The sequence below is a fragment of the Panthera leo genome, chromosome F3 (genome assembly GCF_018350215.1).
Source record: "Panthera leo isolate Ple1 chromosome F3, P.leo_Ple1_pat1.1, whole genome shotgun sequence".
Classification (NCBI taxonomy): Eukaryota; Metazoa; Chordata; class Mammalia; order Carnivora; family Felidae; genus Panthera; species Panthera leo.
In genome coordinates this window covers 21866693-21891277 of record NC_056696.1, presented here as the reverse complement: position 1 = coordinate 21891277, position 24585 = coordinate 21866693, and the positions used below count along the sequence as shown (strand labels likewise).

General features: G+C 37.1%; 1 protein-coding gene across 3 annotated transcripts in view; it reads left to right on the top strand.

Annotated features, from left to right (window-relative positions):
* Positions 1-24183, top strand: part of PLA2G4A (phospholipase A2 group IVA) — a 160110-nt gene extending 135927 nt beyond the window's left edge. For all 3 annotated transcript variants that reach the window (XM_042926228.1, XM_042926230.1, XM_042926229.1), the window contains 4 exons: positions 1686-1870; positions 13324-13519; positions 15032-15189; positions 23589-24183. In XM_042926228.1, the coding sequence (XP_042782162.1) occupies positions 1686-1870; positions 13324-13519; positions 15032-15189; positions 23589-23720 (671 nt within the window). In that variant the 3' untranslated portion in view covers positions 23721-24183. The remainder of the gene's footprint in view (positions 1-1685; positions 1871-13323; positions 13520-15031; positions 15190-23588) is intronic.
* Positions 24184-24585: the final 402 nt, after the last annotated feature.

Here is a 24585-nt window from a genome sequence, read left to right as displayed (position 1 = left end):
TTTCAGCTTTTAATGATGATGAGGATTGTGGATTTAATGGGACAGTAAGAAGTTAAAGATTTGCCTAACTTTTGGATCTCTTGCTCTTACGAAACATAACAATATAATTCACTATATAGTCAGCATCATTCTTACTTAGAAATATATGGAGGAAACTAACATTCAGTGGGTTCCCATCATGTGCTGAACATTTTCCTGAATAATAGGTATTAACTACATTTTCAGGTGATTCTAGAAACACAGGTTGGTCTGACCCTCTAGTTTTGATTGTTGCCTCTGTGAAAAGGCTTGCCAAGTGGAATTTCAATGCTTCCTCAGAGATCATAATCACTCTGTTCTTTCTTGAGCATAATCACTCTGTTCTTCTTAACAGTCCACGTGTGAAGGCAAGGGAACAGAACTAAACAATTACAGGTTATTTCATTCAGCTCAGATCACTTCGGTTCTGATCACATTCCTTTTTCCTGGGAAGTGAATGTGGAGCACCACACATAAATGTGAAGAGTAGCATGTTACCATTTTATTCATAAAACAAATGATTTCTAGACCCTGCTACCTTTCAGATCCTCTGTCACCTCATTTCACTCCCCTCTGATACTGTAGCCACACCAGGCTTCTTGCTGTTCTGCAAACATACCAAGTCAGATTCTGCCTTAGGGACACTGCTCTGGCTCTTTCCTCTCCCTAGAAAAAAAATATCCCTCCAAATCGTCAGCTGGTCAGTTCTGGTCTTCTTCTCAAAGAGGTCTCTCTCATTTATCCACCTGAAGTTACTCCCTATTATATTACCCTCTATCATTTTCTACATTGCATTTATCACTACCCGAACTATTTATCAGTCACGTGCTCTGTTAGAACAGAGTTTGCATCTTGTTCAGCACCTGAAATACAGCCCAAATATTAGCAGACAGTACACGTTTGCTGAATGTATTGGCTGGATTATTTCCTTGGACGCCCATCAGGGAGATGCAGTGCGGGATCCATTCACTCTACCACCCCCCCCCCCCGTTCTGTACTGTAGAGATGGATGTATTTCATCCTTCATTTATAGATGTCGTCTACCTCACATGTCTGTTATGACTTAAAACCAGATAATGTATGAGAAAATGTTTTTAAGCCAGTAAAGACCTAGGTAATGTGAGGTAAAGCTGTTAAAGGGGTACATAGCTTAGAATTAATGCCAGGGCCTGAGCTAAGTACTTTCCATGCATTGTCTCACTTCATCTTCACAGCACCTTTATTTGATTCTTTTACCTGATGGTACAGATACGGAAACTAGGAGTTAAAGACAATAATTAATTGGCAGCTGCTAAAGCTGGACTCCTGCCCAGCTCTGTTTGTCTCCAAAGCCTGAGGACCTAACCATATAAAACTTTATTCACAAACTTACCTTAAAAATATTTTGGGGGCACCTGGGGGGGCTTAGTCGGTTGAGCATCAACTCTTGGTTTCGGCTCAGGTCATGATCTCATGGTTCGTGAGCTCGAGCCCCAGATTGGGCTCTGCACTGACAGATCAGAGTCTGCTTGGGATCCTCTCACTCCCTCTCTCTCTACCCCGCCCCCATGCACTCTCTCTTTTTCCCCTCTCTCAAAATAAATACTATTTTTAAAATGCATTTTTTATGTTCTAAATAATGTGAAATGGCCATTTAATTTATTCTTTTCTTTCTTCCCTTTTTAAAGATCCTGATGAATTTGAGCAAATATATGAGCCTCTGGATGTCAAAAGTAAAAAGATTCATGTAGTGGACAGTGGCCTCACATTTAACCTGCCATACCCCTTGATCCTGAGACCTCAGAGAGGAGTCGATCTCATTATCTCCTTTGACTTTTCTGCACGACCAAGTGACTCTAGTCCTCCATTCAAGGTAAGGAGAATTTATACAACATTCCATTATCTAACATGTTCATTTGCATGCCTTGTAGATATTTTAGTCCTCTTCACTCCAATTTCTTATCCCTTTAGCCTACTTTCTACATTATGATGAGTAATATTTTAAAAACACAGATGTGATTTAATCACTTCCATTCTTAAAGAAATTTGTAAAATTTAAAAATTTTTAAAAGAAATTTGTAAATGATTTCACATGACCCACATTAAAGTTCACAGTCTTCAACAGAACAAGAATGATGCAATGTATCTGACGTTCAAGGAAATGAGGCTGAAAGTTGGATGTTAGCAAGTAAAAGATAATTAAAACCATGCCAGGGGAATATATACTCTCAAGAAGAGGACAAAAATAGTATCTTGAAAATTTAACAACAACTATCAGGGAAAAATAATGAAAATTAAGGAATTGTACAGTGGTATGAAAACCAGTTGAAGATCTTTAACAACAAGGAAATCTTCAGTGAACTGGACAAAGGCAATTTCAATAAGGTTGTGAGGGGAGAAATCATACTGCATTGATTTGAAGGAGGAGTGCAAGATAGGAAAATGGAGACAACTCTATAGACTGCCCAGGGAAGAAGGAGATGTACTATATCCGCAAGAGGATGTGGGGAACAGGAAAACTATGTGTGTATGTGAACAGGTGGGTTGTTAATAGAAGAGATTTGAGTGTATTTAAATGCTGATGCCTGGGAGTCATTAATGAAGATGTTATTGGAGAGTGGAGAGATGACATATATGATAAAGTCAGAGTCACAGTCCTGGAAACTTACAGGGGTGAGGAGTACAAAGCAGATTTTAAAAAAATACAGTTGGAAAGTAGTATAGAAATGTCCATATTGGGGCAAGAGGGTAGGATTTTTCACTGTTAGGCATGGAGAGGGGAAGATAGGAGAGTACTTATCTGATGACTTCTCACTCTTGTAGGAATTAGAAGTCAATGTTATCTTTTGAGAGTGAAAGGGTAGAGGTGGTGGAACCAGGGTCATGTGGAGAATAAAAGTCTGCCTCTGAAGAAATGAGAAAAAGTTCAGAACAGGCAACATAGATTGCTCAGCAACACTGTGATATTACCCAAGCGAGATCATGAATATTATTCCCTCCACCTGGAACACCTCAAACTTTCTTTAGATGCATCTCAAATGTTATCTTTCTTGACCTCCACAGATCTAGTTTCAGTACAAAGGACTTAGTATATTCTTCTAACATGGCAATTTTCATGGTGTATTGTCTGTATTTGTTTACATATATATCTCTTCCACTGTCTGTGAACTCCTTGGGAACTAGAACACTATTTTGAATGTATGTTTTGTTTTAATCATTTGGTTCTAATTGTATTATAAGTGCCAGCCAAAGTGTAGGTAGGTCATTTTTTCGTTGGTGAATGAAGGAAATGTTATAACAGATATGGAGTTACTATCCCCATTTCATAGATTAAGAAATGGAAATTCATAGAAAGTAAGTGAAATAGTCCATGATCTCCCAACCAGGAAGTCAGTGATAACCTGAGTCCTCTGGTATCTGCTTTCCTTTCTGTTATACTATGACTAAACTGCTCTCCAGACTAATAGTGGCTGTCATAATAGCTCCTTAATATATATAAAACCTCCTATTTTAAAAATGCTTTCACATTTAATTTTTTTAGAGGCAGTTAGTGGTATTCTGACAAGGAAACAAGTATTGGTGAGATAAGCAATTTCATCATATCCTCACATTAAATAAGATAATGGGTAAACAGAACATAGTCCAGGACCTGGGTAGGAAAGTGCTAGTTAAGAAGTGGTCAAGCTGAAGGTGCCTGGTGGTTAATCATCCAATTCTTGATTTCGGCTCAGGTCATGATCTCACAGTTCATAAGATTGAGCCCGCATGGAGCTCTGCACTGACAGCATGGAGCCTGCTTGGGATTCTCTCTCTCCCTCTCTTTCTCTGCCCCTCCTTCACTTGTGGCCTCTCTATATTTCTCTTTCTCTCTCAAAATAAATAAAATAAAATAAAATAAAATAAAATAAAATAAAATAAAATAAAATAAAATAAAATAGACAATGAGTAAACAGAACATAGCTCAGGACATGGCTAGGAAAGTGCTAGTTAAGAAGTGGTCAAGCTGGGGGCTCCTGGGTGGCTCCATCAGTTAAGCATCCAACTCTTGATTTCTACTCAGGTCATGATTTCATGGTTTGTGAGATCAAGCCTGACACTGGGCTCTGAACTAACGGTGCGGAGCCTGCTTGGGATTCTCTCTCTCCCCCTCTCTCCTTGCCCCTCGCCCACTCATGCTCTCTGTCTCTCTCAAAATAAATAAACAAAACTTTTTTTTAAAATGCCTTTAAAAAAAAAGAAGAAGAAGCCGTTAAGCTGGACCAGCTTCCAAGGCTCCAGAATGACAATCTAACGCTCTTTCTCCTTCACTAGCTGCCTCCTCCGTATACATTGTAGATGTACATTTTTCTGTGCTGTGTGCTGTGTGCAGCAATTAATGATAAACCGTGGTTCTTGATTTACATAACATTTTAGCTTTCTTGGGGGAAAGGCTTTACATGCGAGAGTCATTTGGAAGGAAATTAAGAAACTTACTGTTAAAGAGTTATTTTGATTTATATGAGCATGGGTGTTATGGGAGATCCGTGTAAGAATAGATTGGTATGTCCTGGGGTAGATGAGCAGGGAAATAAATAGACCAGGATGAAAATGGCACAGAGATGGCAGTGAGCACATCTGAGGAAGTGGAGTGATCTGATTCGAAGTGATAGATATTAAGCTCCCATTAGGAAGGCTTTAGGGGAGACTCTAAAATTGGATGATAGGAAATAGAGAATCAGTGAAGGCTTTGCAGCCAGCAAACAGCCTCATGAAATTGGAATTTTAGGATGATTAATCTGACAGTGGAAAGTAGGACGGATTGAAGAAAGAAGAGCAAAAGATTAAAATTAAGAGGGATTTAATGCAATCCAAGCCTAGGATAATGAAGTACTGTACAGGGCAGGTGACTGAGAAAGCCAAGAGGAAGATCTGATGACCTACGAGCAGCTATGGGGGAGTGAATTTCAATGGATGACTGTAAGAGGATAGCTTGGAAACTAGTTCTGGACATGGAAGAAACTGTATTATTCATTTCACCAGGGGGGCTGGAAAATGTCAAAGCCATAATTTTATATATGAATCACAGCCCTGCCACCTCATGAGTTAATATGGGGAAGAAGGTTTGCACCTTCTTTGGTTATCACTTTGTACCTCTAAAAAGAACTTGTACTTTGTTGTAGTTTTTAAATGTACTTGACTCATTGTTTCTAATTAAGAAGAATGTATACTTATTATTTAAAAATTTGGATATTTGGAATATATATTAAGTGCTTCTTGTACACAGACAACAGCTGCTGATATTTTGCAATTTTCTTCACGTGTGTGTGTGTGTGTGTGTGTGTGTGTGTGTGTGTGTGAACACCAGGATAATATAGTCTTGCATTTTGCTTCTTTCTACCTAAAATTATAATGTGAGCATTTTCCCATGCCATTAAATAATTTTTAATGTTTATTTATTTATTTTGAGAGAGAGAGAGAGAGAGAGGCAGAGAGAGAAGGAGAGACAGAATCCCAAGCAAGCTCTACACTTAGCACAGAGCCCAACATGGGGCTCAGTCTCATGACCATGAGATCATGACCTGAGCCAAAATCAGGAATTGGACACTTAACTGACTGAGCCACCCAGGCACTCCCCCATTAAATTTTTTTTAACATAATAATAAACACAGCATGCCGGGCACGTGGGTGGCTCAGTCAGTTAAGCGTCCTACATCAGCTCAGGTCATGATCTCATGGCTCATGAGTTCAAGCCCCACATTGGGCTCTGTGCTGATGGCTCAGAGCCTGGAGCCTGCTTCGGATTCTGTGTCTCCCTCTCTCTCTGTTCCTCCCCTGCTTGCACTCTGACTCTGTCTCTCTCTCTCTCTCTCTCTCAAAAATAAATAAAAGTTTAAAAATTTTAAAAAATTATAAACACAGCATGGTATCTCTATATGTATGTGAATATGCAACAATTTTTAACAAGGCTCTATTTTCAACTTTCAGATTATTGCTCTTTTGTCACTTTCTCTGTGATCATCCTTGCACATGAATCTTTAACCATACTTTTTATTAATTGCTTAGGTTGGCTTCTTAGATAGGTATTAGTTTAGGACTTTTAATAAATATTTTTGGTTTGCTTTCCCAAAAGGCTGCACCAATTGACATTACTATATAAGATTGTATATGTGAGTCCTTATTTTACATGGCTCTTCCGGCTGAAAAAATATTGAAAACAAAGTTAAAAAAATTTACAATATGACAGAAAGAAAAAGAAGCACATTTTCCTCCAACTTTTCCCTTTGCTTGTGAGTGTAAATAGTTTGTTATGGTTATTTATATTCGTGTTTTTAAACTACTTTTAATTGGATTATTACTATTGCTGCTGTTCATTAATATTTTATATCTTAAAGATATTAAAATTTGTCTTATTTTTGCAAATATGATCTAATGAGTATTTGTGTTGGAATTTTTATTTCTGATGATTTTAACATTTTAAATATTTATGTAGTCACTTCTCTCACTGGTTTTATTCTTGAAATTCATATTAACAAAATCAGTTACATATAGACTGATATTTTTCTTTTTTTCAAATTTTTTAAAATGTTTTTTCTATTTTTGAGAGACAGAGACAGAGTATGAGCTGGGGCTGGGGTGGGCAGGGGGGACAGAGAGAGAGGGCGACACAGGATCTGAAACAGGCTCCAGGCTCTGAGCTGTCAGCAGAGAGCCTGATGCAGGGCTTGAACTCACGAACTGCAAGATCATGACCTGAGCTGAAGTCAGCACTTAACTGACTGAGCCACCCAGCCACCCCGGTATTTTTCTTTGTATAATATTCTCTTAAAATATTCTAACTCATTAATATTTTTCAATATATGAGGTGCATAATAACACAATCCCTCAAAGATATTATTTGCAATGCTTCCTTTATCATGTACTACAGAATGCCTAGATCTGTTTTGTATGTATCTATTGTATTCCATTGGTTTATCTGACAATCTGGTAATTCTTCTCTCAGTACCACACTGTATTTTAATAACTGTAGCTTTATTATGTATTTACTATCTTAGAGCCTACAATCCCTCCATCTATATAGATTTACAAATTCTGTAGACATTTCCAGCTATGCATTCTCATAGATGTGCTATAGAAATTTTGTCAATTCCTTTCATCTCACCTCTCTCCCCAATATGTATGTATTTCCTTTTATTATTGGTTTAGTATAGCATAAAACCCATTACTCTGGAAATAAGGATTTATATTTTCAAAGACTTACTATAAAGGAAGTTACACACTATTGTTTATAATGTTTTCCTCCAGAAATTTTCTTTTTTTGAGTTGAAATATAAATGCCATTTGTAATAAAAGAACAGAACAAAGATGCTGGGCCAAAAAATAAAACCATAAACCTTATTTCGCAATTATTGATAGAAGCATTTCATAAGTATCGTTAAAACTCAGATTTTGTCAGGGAGATATGAATGATAGATATCATGGCTTTTGATGGAGGCGATCACAGTTTTTATAGTATCTATGTTGTAACTGGCCTTGAAAACTGATGATGTCAATGTCAATAATACTGGAAGGTTTTTATGTTTTGTTGTTTTTTTTGTTTTAGATTTGTAGGCACACACCCTAATAGTAGGCTGGATATAAAGAGCCTCATGATTCTAAATAATATTCTTACTGATTTGAAAAAAATCAGTTCTATGTTTCATTTTGTCAAGAGTCTTTTTGTTAACTCTATAATAACTTAGATATATACCATACAAATTTATTTCACCATTAGGGTCCATTCAAGGAGAATTCTGATAGCGTTTGTCTTTAATGTTGGTCATGAAAATAAGCCAGGGGTGTTTTCACATTCAAGTCTGCGAAATGAACAGACTGATTTTAGGAAAAACATTTTTAAGAAAGCTTTGGCTCTTTTAAGGAGCAAGCAAAGAATATAGGAGAATTCAGAGTTTACTAGAAATTTTTTTTAACCTTACTAAATTTTATGGAGAATAATAGAATAGTTATTATGCCGTAAATAATGTTATTTTATATCATGTTACCATATATTGGACATAAGTCTAACTCAGTTTTTCAGTGCCCTTTTAAATGCGTAATGAGCAGAACCCAGAGCAGTGGGTTCATTTTCTTAAAAATAAAAGGAAAGAAGAACAGAGAAAGGAAAGGAGGCAAGGAGGGAAGGAGAAAAAGAGGAGAGAAGAAAGGAAAGTCTGAAATGAACAAGTTTTCACCAATGATAAAAGTAATTTATCTAAATTAGCTTTATCTTGTTATATTTCACTCAAGGTCAAAATTCCATCAAACTGACAAAAAAACAGAGAATTGTATTTTTCCACACTAACCTGATTTATTTGTTAACATTGTGGCATGATCCTTGTGTGAAAACCTCTGCATATGATTTATTCATGACTTTGTTTTGGGTCACACCATCATGGCCAAGCCAGTCCAAGTGTTAGCTTGCTGGGCATCGATCTACTGTGGCCAATAAAGGGAACTACCCATTATTAAACATAGCATTTACAGATTTACCTCAAATATTAGTTTCCTAGGGCTGCCATCACAAATTATCACCGATGTAGGTATCTCAGGGCCACATTTCCTCCAAAGGCTCTATGGCTAGAATTCATCCTTGCTTTTTCCAGCTTCTGCCAGCTCCAGGCTTTCCTTGCCTTGTTGCTGCATAACTCCAATCTCAGCTCTGTCTTCATATGGGCTCTCCTATATGTGTGTGTCTTCTTATAAGGATCTTTGTCTCTTATGAAGACATTTGTCATTGGATTTATGCCCCAGCCAGATAACCCACGATGATCTCATCTTGAGACCCTCAGCTTAATTACATTTGCAAAAACCCCTCTTCCAAATAAGGTTACATTCACAGGTTCTGGGGCAGGGTGGGATGTTAGAGCGCATGGACTTCTGTTTTGGAGGGCCACCATTCAACCCACTACACCTGTATTTGTCATTAAGGATCAGATGCCTATTGATGAGCAGATATGCCCAACATTAATTTCTCTACGTATTTTTGTGAAGTTATAGTAACGTCTTGGTGAAGAACTAAAGAGAACTGTAAAGTGCTATGTAAATACTCTACGTTATTAAATATACAAAATTACTTTCACACCCATTGCATTATAAAGCTCTTGGATCCTAATACCAGCATGCTTTTTATTGGAAGCGATGATGATCATAACCAGAAAATAGTGAATTCTAAACTGTAGATTCTATCCATTGTATCTTTTTTTTATTGTTTTAATGTTTATTAATTTTTGAGGGGGGGGGAAGGGTCAAACAGAGAGGGAGACAGAATCCAAAGTAGGCTGGGTTCAAACTCGGGAACAGCAAGATTATGACCTGAGCTAAAGTTGGCCACTTAACCGACTGAGCCACCCAGGCACCCCTATCTATTGTATCTTATGTTACTTGCTTCGTTCATTTTTTTTAAGATTCAATTTATGTTCATATTTATACTCCATACCTCTTCCCAATCTAAAAATGGATTGTAAATATTGAGAAACATCATAGAAAGTACATATCCTAGGTTTGGGCAGAGAAAATGCTCGTTTCCTCTAGAGAAAAGCTAATTTAGTAGATACAAATATATATTTATACATTTAAAAATACATATAAATATATATTTATCCACATATAAAAATAAATAAAATGTCACATATATGCCATTCACACTATAGTTTGTATATATTTCTATTTTATTTAGGCTGTTTTTCTTATCCTTCACAATGTTTTTGTGCTCAAAAATGAGTACTTCTTACAAAGTGTTGCTTTGAAGGGTACTCACAAATTTTTGTCTCCACAGAAAATCATTTTAGTAGTATGTAAATTTGCCATGAATTAGTCTATGGAAATCAGAAGTGTGAGGTGTCCAACAACCAAAATGGATACTTGTGGTAGAAAACAGTTCAGGCAGAGTGCCATAATTTGCAAAGCAGCAATGTTCTTGCTCATGGCATTCTTCTAAAATACTCTTTTCTAACTCGTCTGCTCTACTCATAGACTGTGTCATTGTTTCTCAGTCTTGACAGAGAAACGAGACATCGGGGAGGAGGTAGTTTTTCCATCCTGTAATCACCATCTCTACAGTCATCGGATTTTAACGTTTTCCACAGCAGGATCATATCAGGAAAGGGAAAGTTTCAATCGCTTCCTGATTCCAGCATAAAATATCTAACTAAAAATAGCTTGGTCTTTTACCTCACACAGTTCCTTTTCCTCTTGTGAAGAGGAAACTATCCACACATAGTTAGTCATCCTGAGTCATGTTTGTAAACACTAGAAAGCTCTTTTTTTGCCTCGTTCTCACGCAAATGATCCACAGTATGAACTTTTGGTTTTATTTTGGTGTTGAATAATCTTGAATGAATAATTGTGAAAGTGCCAAACAAGAACTAAACTGAATAGTTCAATGGAACAGGGAGCAAAAAGGGGCTAGTGATAAAAGTTTCATCAAATTTCAAACCAGAATTTATATGTATATCTGTATATATATTTCAGTAAAATATAATCATATTTTGCCTAGTAGTTTATGAAATAACTGCTTTAATATACATTATATCCTTTGTTCCCCCCAATTTTTATTTCTTGTAAATAAAATGTAAATGGCATTGAGAGTTAATCAACTTAAAATTCCCAACATTCCAGAAGCATCAAGAGTACTGAAAGGTTCAATGTATACTTTTATGTAAATTTAAGGTACTATTTTAAATATAAACACAAATATCAGAGTGCCTGGGTGGCTTAGTGGGTTAAATGTCTGAGTTCAACTCAGGTCATGATCTCATGGTTTGTGAGCTCAAGCCCCACATTGGGCTCTGTGCTGACAGCTCAGAGCCTGGAGCCTGCTTTAGATTCTGTCTCCCTCTCTCTCTGCCCCTCCCCCACTCTTGTTCGCTCTCCTCCTCTCTCTTTCTCTCTCTCTTTCTCTCAAAAACTAATAAATATTTTTAAAAATAAAATTACAATTAAAAATATATATACATATACAAATATAAATATTTAAACTATAAGTTATACTGTTAAATATAAATTACTGAGTTTTTTTTAATACATTACCTCATTTCATCATCACAGCAATCCTGAGGAAAATAATAGTATTAAACTTTACACACAGTGGTAGAAAATAAGTTGCTGAGAAATAAGAAACAGAAGGAATAGAGGTGAAATGGGTTTGAGAGTCTACTATTTCAGGGATAGTGAACAACCTGGTCCCTGTCTGGTTGGTTGGTTGGTTGGTTGGTTGGTTCTTATGCTTCCCATTAGGGGAATATCACTACATACTTCAACCCATAAAATAATTTCGTCCCTGTTGACTTGTGGTGGCTCAGCAGTTTGACTCAGACCACCCAGGTAGCAAATCAAGGTGTCTCTGTTTGAGGTTGGCCTTTCAGGCTGCACAGCCCACACATGAAGCCATCCATCACATTCGCTGCCTCTATCATATTGCACTATAATATCTGTTATTCCTCTTTCCCATTGATTTATAATCTTCAAGGATTCAAAGACAGCCTTTGACTTATGCCTAGAACAAAACAGGTGTCTGATAATAATGGTTGAATGAATTAATGTATGCTCTGAAGAAATAGTCCACATACACTGCAAATCTCATGGTGAAGACTCTGTAGCGTTTACGACAGTTTTAAACCCAAGGAATTACTTGGTCACTATCTCTTACCCACCAGGCTATAAATCCCATAACTACAAGAGTTTCATTCACTGTGATGTTCCCACCTCCTAGCATGGAGCTTTGATTTGCAACTGATGACTATCATCGAATCAATTGATGTGATTGATGACACAGAGTAGTTAAAATAACTTAAGATTGCAGTGATCATTTCCCTAATACCTCACCTCTATGAGAATTTCTCTAATACTGTACCTGTCTCTCTTTCTTTTTCCTCTTTTCTTTCCTCACTTTTCCCATTCCACCTCTTTCCTCTCTTTATTGGCATTTATTTATCAAACATTTGTATAGCAAATCATAAGTGTCAGACACTGTTCTAAATGCTGTACAGAGATTATTTTATTCGAATGGCAATCAGGAGATATGTATTATTATTATTACCTTCCTTATTTTACATTTGAGGATATTGAGTATGGAGACACTAAGAAACATGCCCATAGGCTCAGAGCTTGTGCTTTAACTCAGGCAATCGGGCCCTAGAGTCTGTGCTTTTACCACTGAGAGTCTGCTTCTTATTTTTCCCACTCCCCCTAAAACTGTATATAAATATAAATAGGCTCAGGGACCCTGGGTGGCTCAGTCGGTTGAGCGTCCAACTTTGGCTCAGGTCATGATCTCACGGTTTGTGAGTTCAAGCCTTGTGTCGGGCTCTGTGCTGACAGCTCAGAGCCTGGAGCCTGCTTCGGATTCTGTGTCTTCCTTTCTCTCTGCCCCTCCCCTGCTCATGCTCTGTCTCTCTCTCTCTCTCTCTCAAAAATAAACATTGAAAAATATTTTTAAATATAAATAAGCCCTATTTATGGCATCTGTCCATATTGATTTGTTTTCTAGTTCAACACTCTGTGCGTGTGTGTGTGTGTGTGTGTATGTCTGTGCGCTTACCCACCCTTTAGTCAGCCTTGATGCAGAAACAAATCTAAAATCTCAGTGGCTAACAAAAAAACATGTGTTCCTTGGTCACATTACGTGTCAGCAGCTACAAATCATCTGCTGTGACTATGTGTAGGTGTCTTCTCATTCTGGTGGGAATGTATAATTCTCTTATCAGGAAGGGAGCTAATATGTGGAAACAATCACACCATTGCGACACCCACTAACTAAATGTTTGGTTTCCCTGTCTGGCCCACTCTTGGCCACTACACATTTAATAGCATTCTGAGGCCAGAAGCTAAAATCTTTTTATAAACAGAAGATTTAAAAAAGCTGATTCAGAGTAATTCAGATATGTTAGCATACATGAAATTTATTAATTTTAATTGGTTGTGTTAAGAAGATACAGGTAAGAATTCAGTAATAGAGTGTTCCTCATTTAGCTTCTTCAGATCTTTGACTCTGAAGGGTTATAGATAACCAGAGCCCTAATATTTTTTTCCTATGGCAATTACATCAATATAATTTCATTCAGTTCAGTCCATCAGTAAATTTTCACATGCCTCCTATGAGGCCAAGAATTAACATAATAGCGAGTTTGTTTGGAGGCAACTATGTATCTTTTTACACTAATGAGCTTCTTGTGAACAAGGTCATTATTCATCTTAGCAAGGAGCACATTGCTAGGACACAGTCAACACCTAATGAATATTGAACGATGGCCAGACCAACTGAATACATGAAAACTGAAAATTCCCGAATGCATCTTTACCTCTCCTCCATAGGAACTTCTACTTGCAGAAAAGTGGGCCAGAATGAACAAGCTTCCATTTCCAAAGATTGATCCCAATGTGTTTGATCGAGAAGGACTGAAGGAATGCTATGTCTTTAAACCCAAGAATCCTGACGTTGAGAAAGATTGCCCAACTATCATCCACTTTGTTCTGGCCAACATCAACTTCAGAAATTACAAGGCACCAGGTACGTTGGGAATATATTATATCTGTAGAGTAGAAATCTGGGAAAGGAGCAAGACTGATGTTAAGTGGTTTCATAATGGTACTTGCTGTACCAACTATTAAAATTTTGAATTCTTCCCTTCTCTTAATAAATAGCTACTATCCTGAGACCCCAAGTACTTCCCCTCTTTCTCACTCCAAGATCCCCTGAGTTCTTCACAATTCAGAAACTGATATATTAACATATCAATAAAAGTCTCTGGGGCTTTACTCCAGAACCTGGGCTTGTGTTTGTTCTGATTGGTCGGTGCCCTTGTCATAGGGATTGTTAAATATTTTGAAAAATCACCCATGCAAGAAAACCCTTGTTTCAGAACAAATCAGGCAAAAACTCTGAGAACTTTAAGTGACCACAGGATTAATATAATACAACATAGCTAGTAATTTCAGGTTGCCATGTTATATTTTGTAGAAAAAGAGAATCAAGTTCAAGGCATGGTCATCCTGTTTTACTACATCCAGAGTCTATAGACTCTTCAATATCCTAGAAGATACTGATTAACAAAAAGGAGATCTAGAGATTGACGAGCGGGATGCTCAAGGCCTAAAAATCATATTATCCTCGGACCAGAAAGTGCAGTTGTGAACGGAAAGATACAAAAGATAGTCATGGAAGATTTGACAGGGGTTGATGGAAAAGAAAGTGATCTTCCAGAGAGTGGAGGAAGACAAAGAAAAGATCAGTCGGGGTGGGGGGTTGGTTACTAGGAGTCATACTTCAAAACAAGAGAAGGAAGAATTGGCTGGCATTTTCAATTATTGAGCAGTAGAGTACTTAAAACCTAGAGAATCTTCTATCACTGTTAATACTCAAGAAGAGGCTGTGTAGGGGATTCCTGTGGCATGAACACAGATAATGTCTTGGTTCAGATTCCCCCAGAAGCACATGCTGAGAAAGAATTCAAGGGCAGATGGTTTATTTGGGTGGACTAGGGAACCTTAGTAAGGGAGTGGGGAAGTGATAAAGGAAGGTAGACAAGCAAAGATGTGTTAGTAAGCCAGCTACCATGAGGAGAACTTGATCCTGTTGGAATACTCTAGGAAAAGGAATAGAGCCTATGCTCCAGAATCATCCTTCCTTTTCATGCAGCAATAGGCAAGGGAACTGGAGTATTTATATCCTACTTCCTAGTGTCTTTGGTTGACTACTGCCTGGGGCAGAGTGTTATTTACCAGACTTTACATCCTGCTGTTAGAGAGCAAAGCAACCTTCCCCAGTTGCAGGATGGGGTAGAAAGTCCTTAGGCACAGGGATGCAGCTGCTGGCAATTGGAAGTTGCCCAGGCAGAACACATAGAAATCCCGACCCAGGGAATATGGGTGAGAGCAAAACAGTGCGTACTACAGATTACATGACCCCAGTGGGGGGCTCCCAATGTTATGTTTATGGCTATTTGTATGTTTTATTTCTTGGGTTTTAGAGATATTTTGTAGTTTTCAAAATCACACCAATTAAGACTCTTTGGGTATTTAGGTATCCCAAGAGAAACTAAGGAAGAGAAAGAAATAGCTGATTTTGATATTTTTGATGACCCCGAATCACCATTTTCAACCTTCAACTTTCAATATCCAAATCAAGCATTCAAAAGGCTGCATGATCTCATGTACTTCAATACCCTGAACAACATTGATGTAAGTATCTCCTGTGATCATTGATGGTGTCACATACTTCTATATCACATAAACATAGCAATACCTTTTTAATTAATTAAAAATAAAGTTTATGAATGATGCCACCCAAAGTGTACAATTTTATTTTTTGTAAATTATTTTATTACTCTCCAGAAGAACCCTATAAAATTCACAAATAAGAAAAGCAATCTTTCCAAGATTGCTTTTGGGCAGAGCCCACATTTTATACTATTATTTGATTGAAGGATTGTTTAATACTCTCAGCTTCTTTCCCAGAGTATCTAATGTATTCATCATATGATAAAATAAATTATAAGTAGGAAGAAATGTGATAAAAAGGAAATATAAGAGTAGGAAAATGAATGTAATAGAAGTGTAGTTAATCTGCTAAAATATCAGGAGCTTTCATAGATACACTCACATGCTTTTAAACGTCTTTATTTTTGTATATCTTGGGAATGTTGCCATCAGTCACAGCCTTCTCATTTTTCACCTATGAGATATTAAGTATGCTTTGCATTAGGAACTTCAGCAACAAGTCATCCTCTTCAGTATTAGTCATTCCTATCCCCAATAAATCTGCTGCTAAGATTCTGCGTCTATGTGACATTCTGTAATCTCTAATTCACCATTCAGGAACGTGGTTGTGTAACTGAAATCATGTTGGTTTGTAGTTCCAAACCATAGTGTCTAATAAATTACTATCAGTTGTGAAAGCCCAAGTTCAGTAGCCTAATTGGATTTTGCACATTAAAAAAAAGAATAAAAGAAAAATAAAGGTATCAAATGGAGAGGGAAAGGTATCCTATCTGACTTACCAGTCTTTTTGGATACTGTACAAATGATGCCAAAGAAAGCACAGTATGTGGATGAGTGTTCCATGTGCATTAAGAGAATTCTGGCACGTCTGGTTCACTTGTGGGTTTAGTTGGCCTGAGACTAGTGGTGATCAATTGTGTACAGTTATAACAGTTATGCCATAATATGTTTATTAATCAGTATCTTTAATTTTTATAAACATGAAATTTTTCCCTAATAAGCTTCAGTTCCTAAAACTCTAAAATGGTTTCTTGTCAGCCTTTACTTATGAATAATATGTGATAATTCACATCAAACATGCTTAGTAAAGTTTATAGCATGTATCATTTTCTAAATATATTTATCTTTTTCTTGTTTCTTTTATCTTACAATCAGTGGACATCTGAAATCCATAGGCTACATTGTTTCTGTGGTGATTGTAAAAATTTAAAGAATATTAAGAGAAAATCAGTATTTTAATTTTTAACTTATAGGGGGTGAACAGACATTCTCAAAATAGAGTTGTGTTTTATAAAACCCCATGCTGTCGGAAGAGAACTAAGGGGTAATATCATAGTAATCCTATATCTGGTATGAAACCAGCAAACTCAAACCTATGTATTCCTTGGGATTAAATGCATTAAACTTGACCATTTGTCCTCAAATGGAAAAAAAATATAGAATATAAGAATATGTAAATACCCTGTTAGACTTGGAAAAATAAAAGAATACCCACACATACATATGCATATTTACATCTGCATATTTACATACCTCTATATAGTCTGAATGTGTGAGTGGATAGATATAGATATATAATTTAAACAACTACATTTCTCTCATTGCTTTCACTTCTGGTTTATATAAAGTCTGCTAAGCTATTTGCTATAAAGAATGATACAGTTCTATTTATATATTCTCAAAAGTAGTTTGACACGTAGATGAACAAGCAAAAGCCTAAGCAAAAATGGACTGAATTCCAAAATAACTTTCCTGAAATATAGCTCATCAAACATTAATTAATAAAACAGGTTTAAATTGCTTCTAAGAATGTTTCTGGCATAGAATGTAGAAGTAAGGCCTTGGGCTTTATATCTTATTTAGATTTCAAAGGGGCCACTTGTGTGACTTTGAATAAGCTACTTTTGGGGTCTCAGTTTCCTCATCTCTAAAACAGATGTAACAGCACCTATTATAATAGCTATAGTGAATCATCGGGTGATGTATGTACAATAACCTGCAAACAGAAGCCGCTCAATAAATGGGAATCTTACCTACGTGTATCTATATCCTATACCATGCTAGATACCCCCAAGACCTTCGCAAATGCCCAGAATTAATAACATAGACAAGTCTGTACAGGTAATAGTAGCCTAGGCAGTAAATTGGCAGGGGGGAATGGGAGGTCATGAGTGAATGTGAACTTCCTCTTAAATTTTATGACCGTTGAGACTTGTGTTCAAGTGATTCCTGTGTGTGTGTGTGTGTGTGTGTGTGTGTGTGTGTGAACGTACACGTGGGTACATTTCATACCCAGCCGGGTAGGAATTCCAGTATTCACTGACATTTTATCTCTTTCTTGACTATTCCCCCAACCCCTCACTTGTAACCAAGGAAACAAATTTTATCAGAATCAAAGCTTCTTGATAAGGGATGATAAAACAGAACAATAAAACTGCCAGGGCAGGATGCTGGAGAGTTCATTAGACTCAATCATTAGCTAAATCATTCATTCCCACACCACCTGAATAGCGTAGCTTACTAATTCATACTTCAGCAACACAGCACATATTTACTTCCCATGGACTGTCAGTTGCTTGCCAGTTGTGGACCCTAGGAACAGAAATTCTTTTAATGCAGACCCCTGACTGCCAACTCCATAGAAGATGGTTTCCAAGTTTGTGGCCATGGCCACTGTTGGCTTGGGGCAAATTTTCATCTTCGATTAACATTCTGGCTTAACTTTTTACTCTGAAAAGGCCACCCTGTCTCTGACAGCTGTATGCTTCTGTTGGGTTATTTTCCCAGAGATCCTAGCTGGCCTTCTTTGCTAAAGCTAAATTTTAGTTCACCGTTAGAGAATTCTTGCTCTGTTTCTGCTCACATCGTGACAACAGCCTGGGTTTCTCATTAGCATCAGGTTTCTGCACTTACTCAGTCCTCCCAAATTCTTTCTCACTGAACATTGCCTCGGTGCTTTTACAATGGCGGTATTTCATTGGGTGGGGGCGGGGGTGGGTGCTGGGTTTTTTTGTTTGTTTGTTTGTTTGTTTTAAGAAACCTACCATAGAATGACTTATACCAAAACATGTGGTATGGAAATGAAGGGCCTTTGGAGTCAGACCAAATTGGGTGTTCAAATCCTTGCTTGCTGCCTCTTGGCTGGGTGATCTTGGACACGTTGGTTAACTTTTCCAAATTTTGCCTCCCTCACTTGTAAAGAGAAACAATGATACATATCTTACAGTAAAATATTATTAAGTAAATTATTATTAAGTAAAATAATGTAATTTAAGGGCTTGGCATGTAAGAGACACTATAAATTGAAGCAATTAATATGATAATGATAATAATTATTATCAGTGTTCATATTGTCTTCTACTTTTACTTATAAATTTAAACCCTTTGAAAACTGTAACTTGCCTTATTTACCTTGTGTCCTCCAGAGACATTGATCATGATGCCAGGCACCTAAAATAAATATGCGATAAAGTTTTTGTGAATGATTTTTAAAATGTCATTGAGTTACTGGCTGAAATTATTGAAGAGTTTGATGTCATAGGAGGAGAGGAGAGCAAGTGGCAGGACACAGGTCTGTTGGTTGGAGGCAGAATTTCTGACCACACAGAAACTCTACACCTTATATGCCTGGGCATGGAGCGTGCTGGACTCATAAACCCCCAATTTGATCTGGAGGGAATATGGCCTCTCCTTCCCAGGACCTTGTTGATTTAACTGCCACAGGGAAATGCACTGTTAAACAGCCTCATTCATTCAGTTGATTACTTTGGTAGGCATATTCTAAGGTTATGTGTCAACTTATTCAACATGTTCCAATGATGCATAATAATGAGCTTTTAAAATTCTTTCGCAAACAGTTCTTTAAAGCGGAAAATACTAGATGTTAATTAAAATGAGGAAAAGCATGTATCCAGAAGTACTGGTACTTAATTCTTCATCATCATCATAAGAGCACTTAGGTACAAGTTAAAGTTTTTATCTTTTCCAAAATAATTTAGGAGACCCTGACTGGCTCAGTCAGTAGAGCATGGGACTCTTGATCTCGGGGTTGTGAGTTCGAGCCCCACGTTGGTGGAACCTACTTAAAAAAATTAAATTAAAATATTTTTAAAAAATACAAAGAGGTTAAAAAAATAATTTAGAAGCTTATTATATATGATGGCCTAATATGTTAGGCCCCAAATCATCTACCTTTAATGCTGCCTATAATCTCTTTCCATCTTATTTATTCATTAACTCAACACAGATTTGTTGGGTATCTACTGTGCCAGGCACTGTTTTCGTAACTAAGGATATGACAGTGTACAAAATAAAAAGAACAAAAAAACAGTTTTGAGTGTTTAAGATAAGCTAGATATTCTCCCCTAGAATAGTTAACACTTAAAATTAGCCTATGAGGTAGGTATCTTTATTTATATGTGAAGAAACTGAGTCAAGGATAACGTAGGCAGATTGCTGGAAGCCACACAATCATGTGAGGAGTCAAGATGGGGGTCACAGGGTTTTTTTTCTCACTTTTTCCTCACTTTTGAAGCATCTTTTTCTCAAGAAGCCTTCTTTCCTGTTTCCCAAACATAGTCTCCTTTCCTGCCAGGCCAATTCCCAGATGTTTCCTATGTATGCCATGATCTCCTATCTTCAGCCCATTTTACAAGATCGTCTAGAATTCTACTGAGAATGCCCAGTCCATCCACCACACTTATAGAATCTTCATGTCCTTCTATTCATCTCATTATCTCCATGAGTTGAACTTTGTTTTGATCAACTTTCCATGCATTCATTACTTTGACAAATATTTATGGTTCTCCTTCTGTGTTCTAAATGCTGGGATCAAAAATGACAAGACTAATAGGGTGCCTGTTTCTATGACACTCGGTTTATTTTGGAAAGGCAGGCATTTGCTGGCAAATTCATAGTAATTTAGACCAGAATATCTTCTCATAGTCTTCTATGTTTGTAATTTTTATTTCTCTTTCAAAATATACAATAACTTTCCTCTTGGGGATCATTTTTCATTTTCTGTTGTGGGAATTCAGTATTTGCTTGTGGATTGCTTCTAATCTCATGCCTCTAGGGGAGAAGATCACATTTAACATGTTTCCTTTTCTTATTCTTGGCCTTTATTGCCATAGATTTAGAGTCTGGATCAACATTTGAAGGGTACTGAATGGCACAAGTGAAGGATGACATAGGTCAGTCATACTTAGGGATGAGCAGGGGGATGGAGAGGTTTGAGAGATGAGGGCTGTTGTAATATAACATGAAAGGGAAGAATTTGGAATCTCAATGAATTTCAGAGGGGAATGAAAGAGGAAATTAGATACAAACACTATTGAAGATTACCCCTAATACCATTTTAAAAATAGGAAGATTCAAAGATGGCATATTGCCTCTTTGTTTTGTGGGGGGGTGGCCTTTTTTTTAATTTAATTTTTTTATTATTTATTTTATTTTATTTTTTTAATATGAAATTTTTTGTCAAATTGGTTTCCATACAACACCCAGTGCTCATCCCAACAGGTGCCCTCCTCAGCACCCATCACCCACTTTCCCCTCCCTCCCAACCCCCATCAATTCTCAGTTTGTTCTCAGTTTTTAAGAGTCGCTTACAGTTTCCTCCCTTCCTCTCTAACTTTTTTTTCCCCTTCCCCTCCCCCATGGTCTTCTGTTAAGTTTCTAAGGATCCACATTAAGAGTTCTTTGGATACATGTGATCGTACCATGGATCATGCCAGAAAGTTTGGATTTAGCAACTGATGCAGTATTGAGTCTAGTCTCTTCTGTTTATATCACAGAATTATAAATCACAACAAAGGGCTGTCTTCTGCAGCCATCTGAAAAATCTGGGCAATGCCTTCATAGTATTAATGTGCCACCTAGTGGTTCAACTTGCGCATTTTAACTGTGATTTGGGATTTTCAGTTAATAAATGTAAATATTCATTTTCCTGTATAAAAATGGCCTGTTTTCTAGAAACACCTCCAACGTCCACTTACGGTAAATCCACTAGTTCATGATACTGATACTGCTCATTTTTGCGTGTTTATGAATTCATTATAAAGGAATTGACAGCAGTCATTATTAGTATAAGTGCCCTGTGGTTTGTTATATTTTAAAGCTTTTTAGGTATTTGGAAAATAAATCATTGGTTTTTATTTTACTTGGGTATTTCTCTGCAGCGAGGGTTCATGTGTCTTGTGCTGGCATGGTGAAGGAGAAACCAACTGAAAACTTGCTGACATAAGATCTAGAAAGGCAGAGAGATTACTAAAAGAAGACGTAGGACACACTTGATAGAATTGGTTTGCTGACTTCTACCATATAATAAGCCCACAATTGGATATACCTTGTGTGTTTATTTCTGGTAGACTTTATAGCCTCACATCCAAATTAAAGCTCCTAAATTCTCGCACACATGGTCAGTTTAAAAATAACAACAATAAATAGGTGCTAGTTAGGGAATGCTTCCTACGTGCCAGGTATTGTGCCAAACACTTTATATAAATGATCTCCAATCCCCACAAAAGCCAAGGTTAGTATTATTATTCCCACTTTAAAGAAGAGGAAACAGGAGTGCCTGGGTGGCTCAGTCAGTTAAGCATCTGACTTCGGCTCAGGTCGTGGTCTCTCGGCTCTTGAGTTTGAGCCCCTCATCGGGCTCTCTGCTGTCAGCACAGAGCGCACTTCAGATCTTCTGTCTCCCTCTCTCTGTCTGCCCCTCCCCTGCTTGATTTCCCCCTTTTCTCTCTCTCTCTTTCTCTCTCTCTCTCAAGAATAAATAAATATTTTTGAAAGAAAGAAAGAAAGAAAGAAAGAAAGAAAGAAAGAAAGAAAGAAAGAAAGAAAGAAAGAAAAGGAAGGAAGGAAGGAAGGGAAGAGGAAACAGGTTCAAGGATTTAAGCTAATTCCCCTTGACCTCACATAGCCAAGAAGTAATTGAGCCTGGAGGTCCTTGGTCAAGGTCTCCTTCACAGGCCTGAAGCCTCTTCTGTCACCATAGAATTAATTATGTTTCCCTTACTCGTGGGGAAAATGGCGTCAGCAAATACCCACTTTACTTAAAAAAACTCAGTAACAGTTGAGCCCATAAGATAATTAAATATACATAAATGATACTATGTTTTATTATATATATTCTCTCTATATAATTTAAAAATCATAGAGCAAATAAAGGTGTCCCATTTCTGTGATAAATACCTCTTTCCAGAATACAACTGTTTGTTGTTTAAAGTTACCATTGGAGAATTAGAGGAGCCTGCCCTTCGGGCCCAACACAAAGTCACAGAATATTAGTTACATGTTAGCACTACTCAGCTCAGTATCTCTCTCTTTCAGGCATTGACCTGGGCTTGCTCAGTGACACTGGCTGTGGACATGAGTTTGCCAAGGCTTCCTACCTGTGGCTAAGGGCTCAAACACAGGCAGATAATACCTTAATGCTGTTTAACAGTCCCTGGGGTAGAGAATAAAGGGGATTGTAAAATTATCCCTGTGATTTTCTTCTGTGCCCTCAAACTTTTACCTCGTTGGTTAAGATGAAATCCTACAGTCCAGTCCTAGGGAATAGAGTCTTCCTGATTTGGACAGGGTTCCAAAACAGCAGCAGAGCCAGGCCTCTCTGCCAAAGCCCATTCCCATTCTCTGCAACAACCGCTTCAACCAAATTCCAAGTCTTGTCTTCTTTCCAGAAGTTCTTAAGTAGGTTAACTTCACACCAGAAGAGAGTATGAAAATTGCAATGGAAGTTCTTAGAGGTTATAGTCACCATTAATTTGAGTATATATGAAGATTATTCTGAATAAAAAAATAGTGATCATCCATAAAATCACTAAGTATGGCATTTTCTAGATAGAGGACATCCATGTTTTATCCCTGTACTTGTTTAGCTGAGAAAGCAGGGCAGGTCTTCAGCAATGCCTCTTTTCTCTGTAGGTTTAAAGAAAGTCTTCTACTTCCTTGTGTTCCCTCATTTCTGCTTATCCACTAACAGCAAAGGACATAAATTCTAGATTTACTTGTTTCTTCCCTCTTGACACCTTCCCATAGAAAACCAGAATAAGGATACATTTACCAGGTTACAAATGTTTTATTCACAATTTTATCAGCACAAAATCTGGAACATTCCCAGAATACTGCTTTCTCTTGTTGGGGAGGGAAGATTATCTGGATATGAGCTTAATAAGAGTATAAATGGTGGGATGTTAGAGCTAACTATACACATGCATGACTCAGAGATTTCTCTCTCTCTTTCAAAAAGAAAACTATACTAAAAAGATCAATTAGATATTTGTTTTGACCAAACAAATGCTTACAGGGGGCTAGAGCAATACTAATTATGCATACTTTACCTCTATTTGCAGGTGATAAAGAACGCCATAGTTGAAAGCATTGAATACAGAAGACAGAATCCGTCTCGTTGCTCGGTTTCTCTTAGTAATGTTGAAGCAAGACGATTCTTCAACAAGGAATTTCTAAGCAAACCTGCAGCATAGTTTGTGTTGTGGAAAGGGTAGCAATTTCTGAAGCTGAGGCAGTTTGAAATGCCATTACTACTGGATTTGAAAACACAGTATAGATGTTAGTACTGATCACAAGAGACTGGCTGATACTCAAAGTTGAAGTTACTTAGCCACGTGAGAATTATACGGTTATAAATTTGTTAGGTTGGCAGATGATGTGATCATGTAAAATTATGCTCAGCTACATTCTCTGTCAGTATGAATTTCCTGATGCAAATGTAGGGACATACACTGTCGCTAAGACATTCCTCACCAACTATCTTATGTGTCCTCTTTTTAAAAAATTGTTTTCTTTTAAGAATCTTTAACGGTTCAGTCTCAATAAGTAAGATTTCGCATTGTGTGTAAATGTTATTCACTGACTGGATTTATTCATACCACGAGACAACACTATTTTTTATTTATATTATGCATACATACATACATGAAATAAATACATCAATATGCAATTAACATAACAGATTTTTTGTTTATTTTTAATGGGGTATTGCACTGTAAACTATGAAACATTCTCAGATTCAAAGGTTTCGAACACAAAAGTTGTTAATCTTAACTGGTAATGTGAAACGTATCATTTTAAATCATGGTTATTTTTCTTAAAGGAGAAAACATGTAATCTGTTGAACAAATGGTATGCATTTATTCATCGAGTAGAAAAAAAATGTAACTTCCTCTAGTTTAATATTTTACTTTGTTGAGATTATCTTGGACTGTTTGCCCACCAGAGAACAGTTGACCTCAGAGAAAAATCCAGAAGAGTAGCATAGGCTGTATCTGGAAGTCTTGGCTTAGGGACAGTCTGTATCGCATGACAGTGGTTTCTGTTCCCATTGAACTG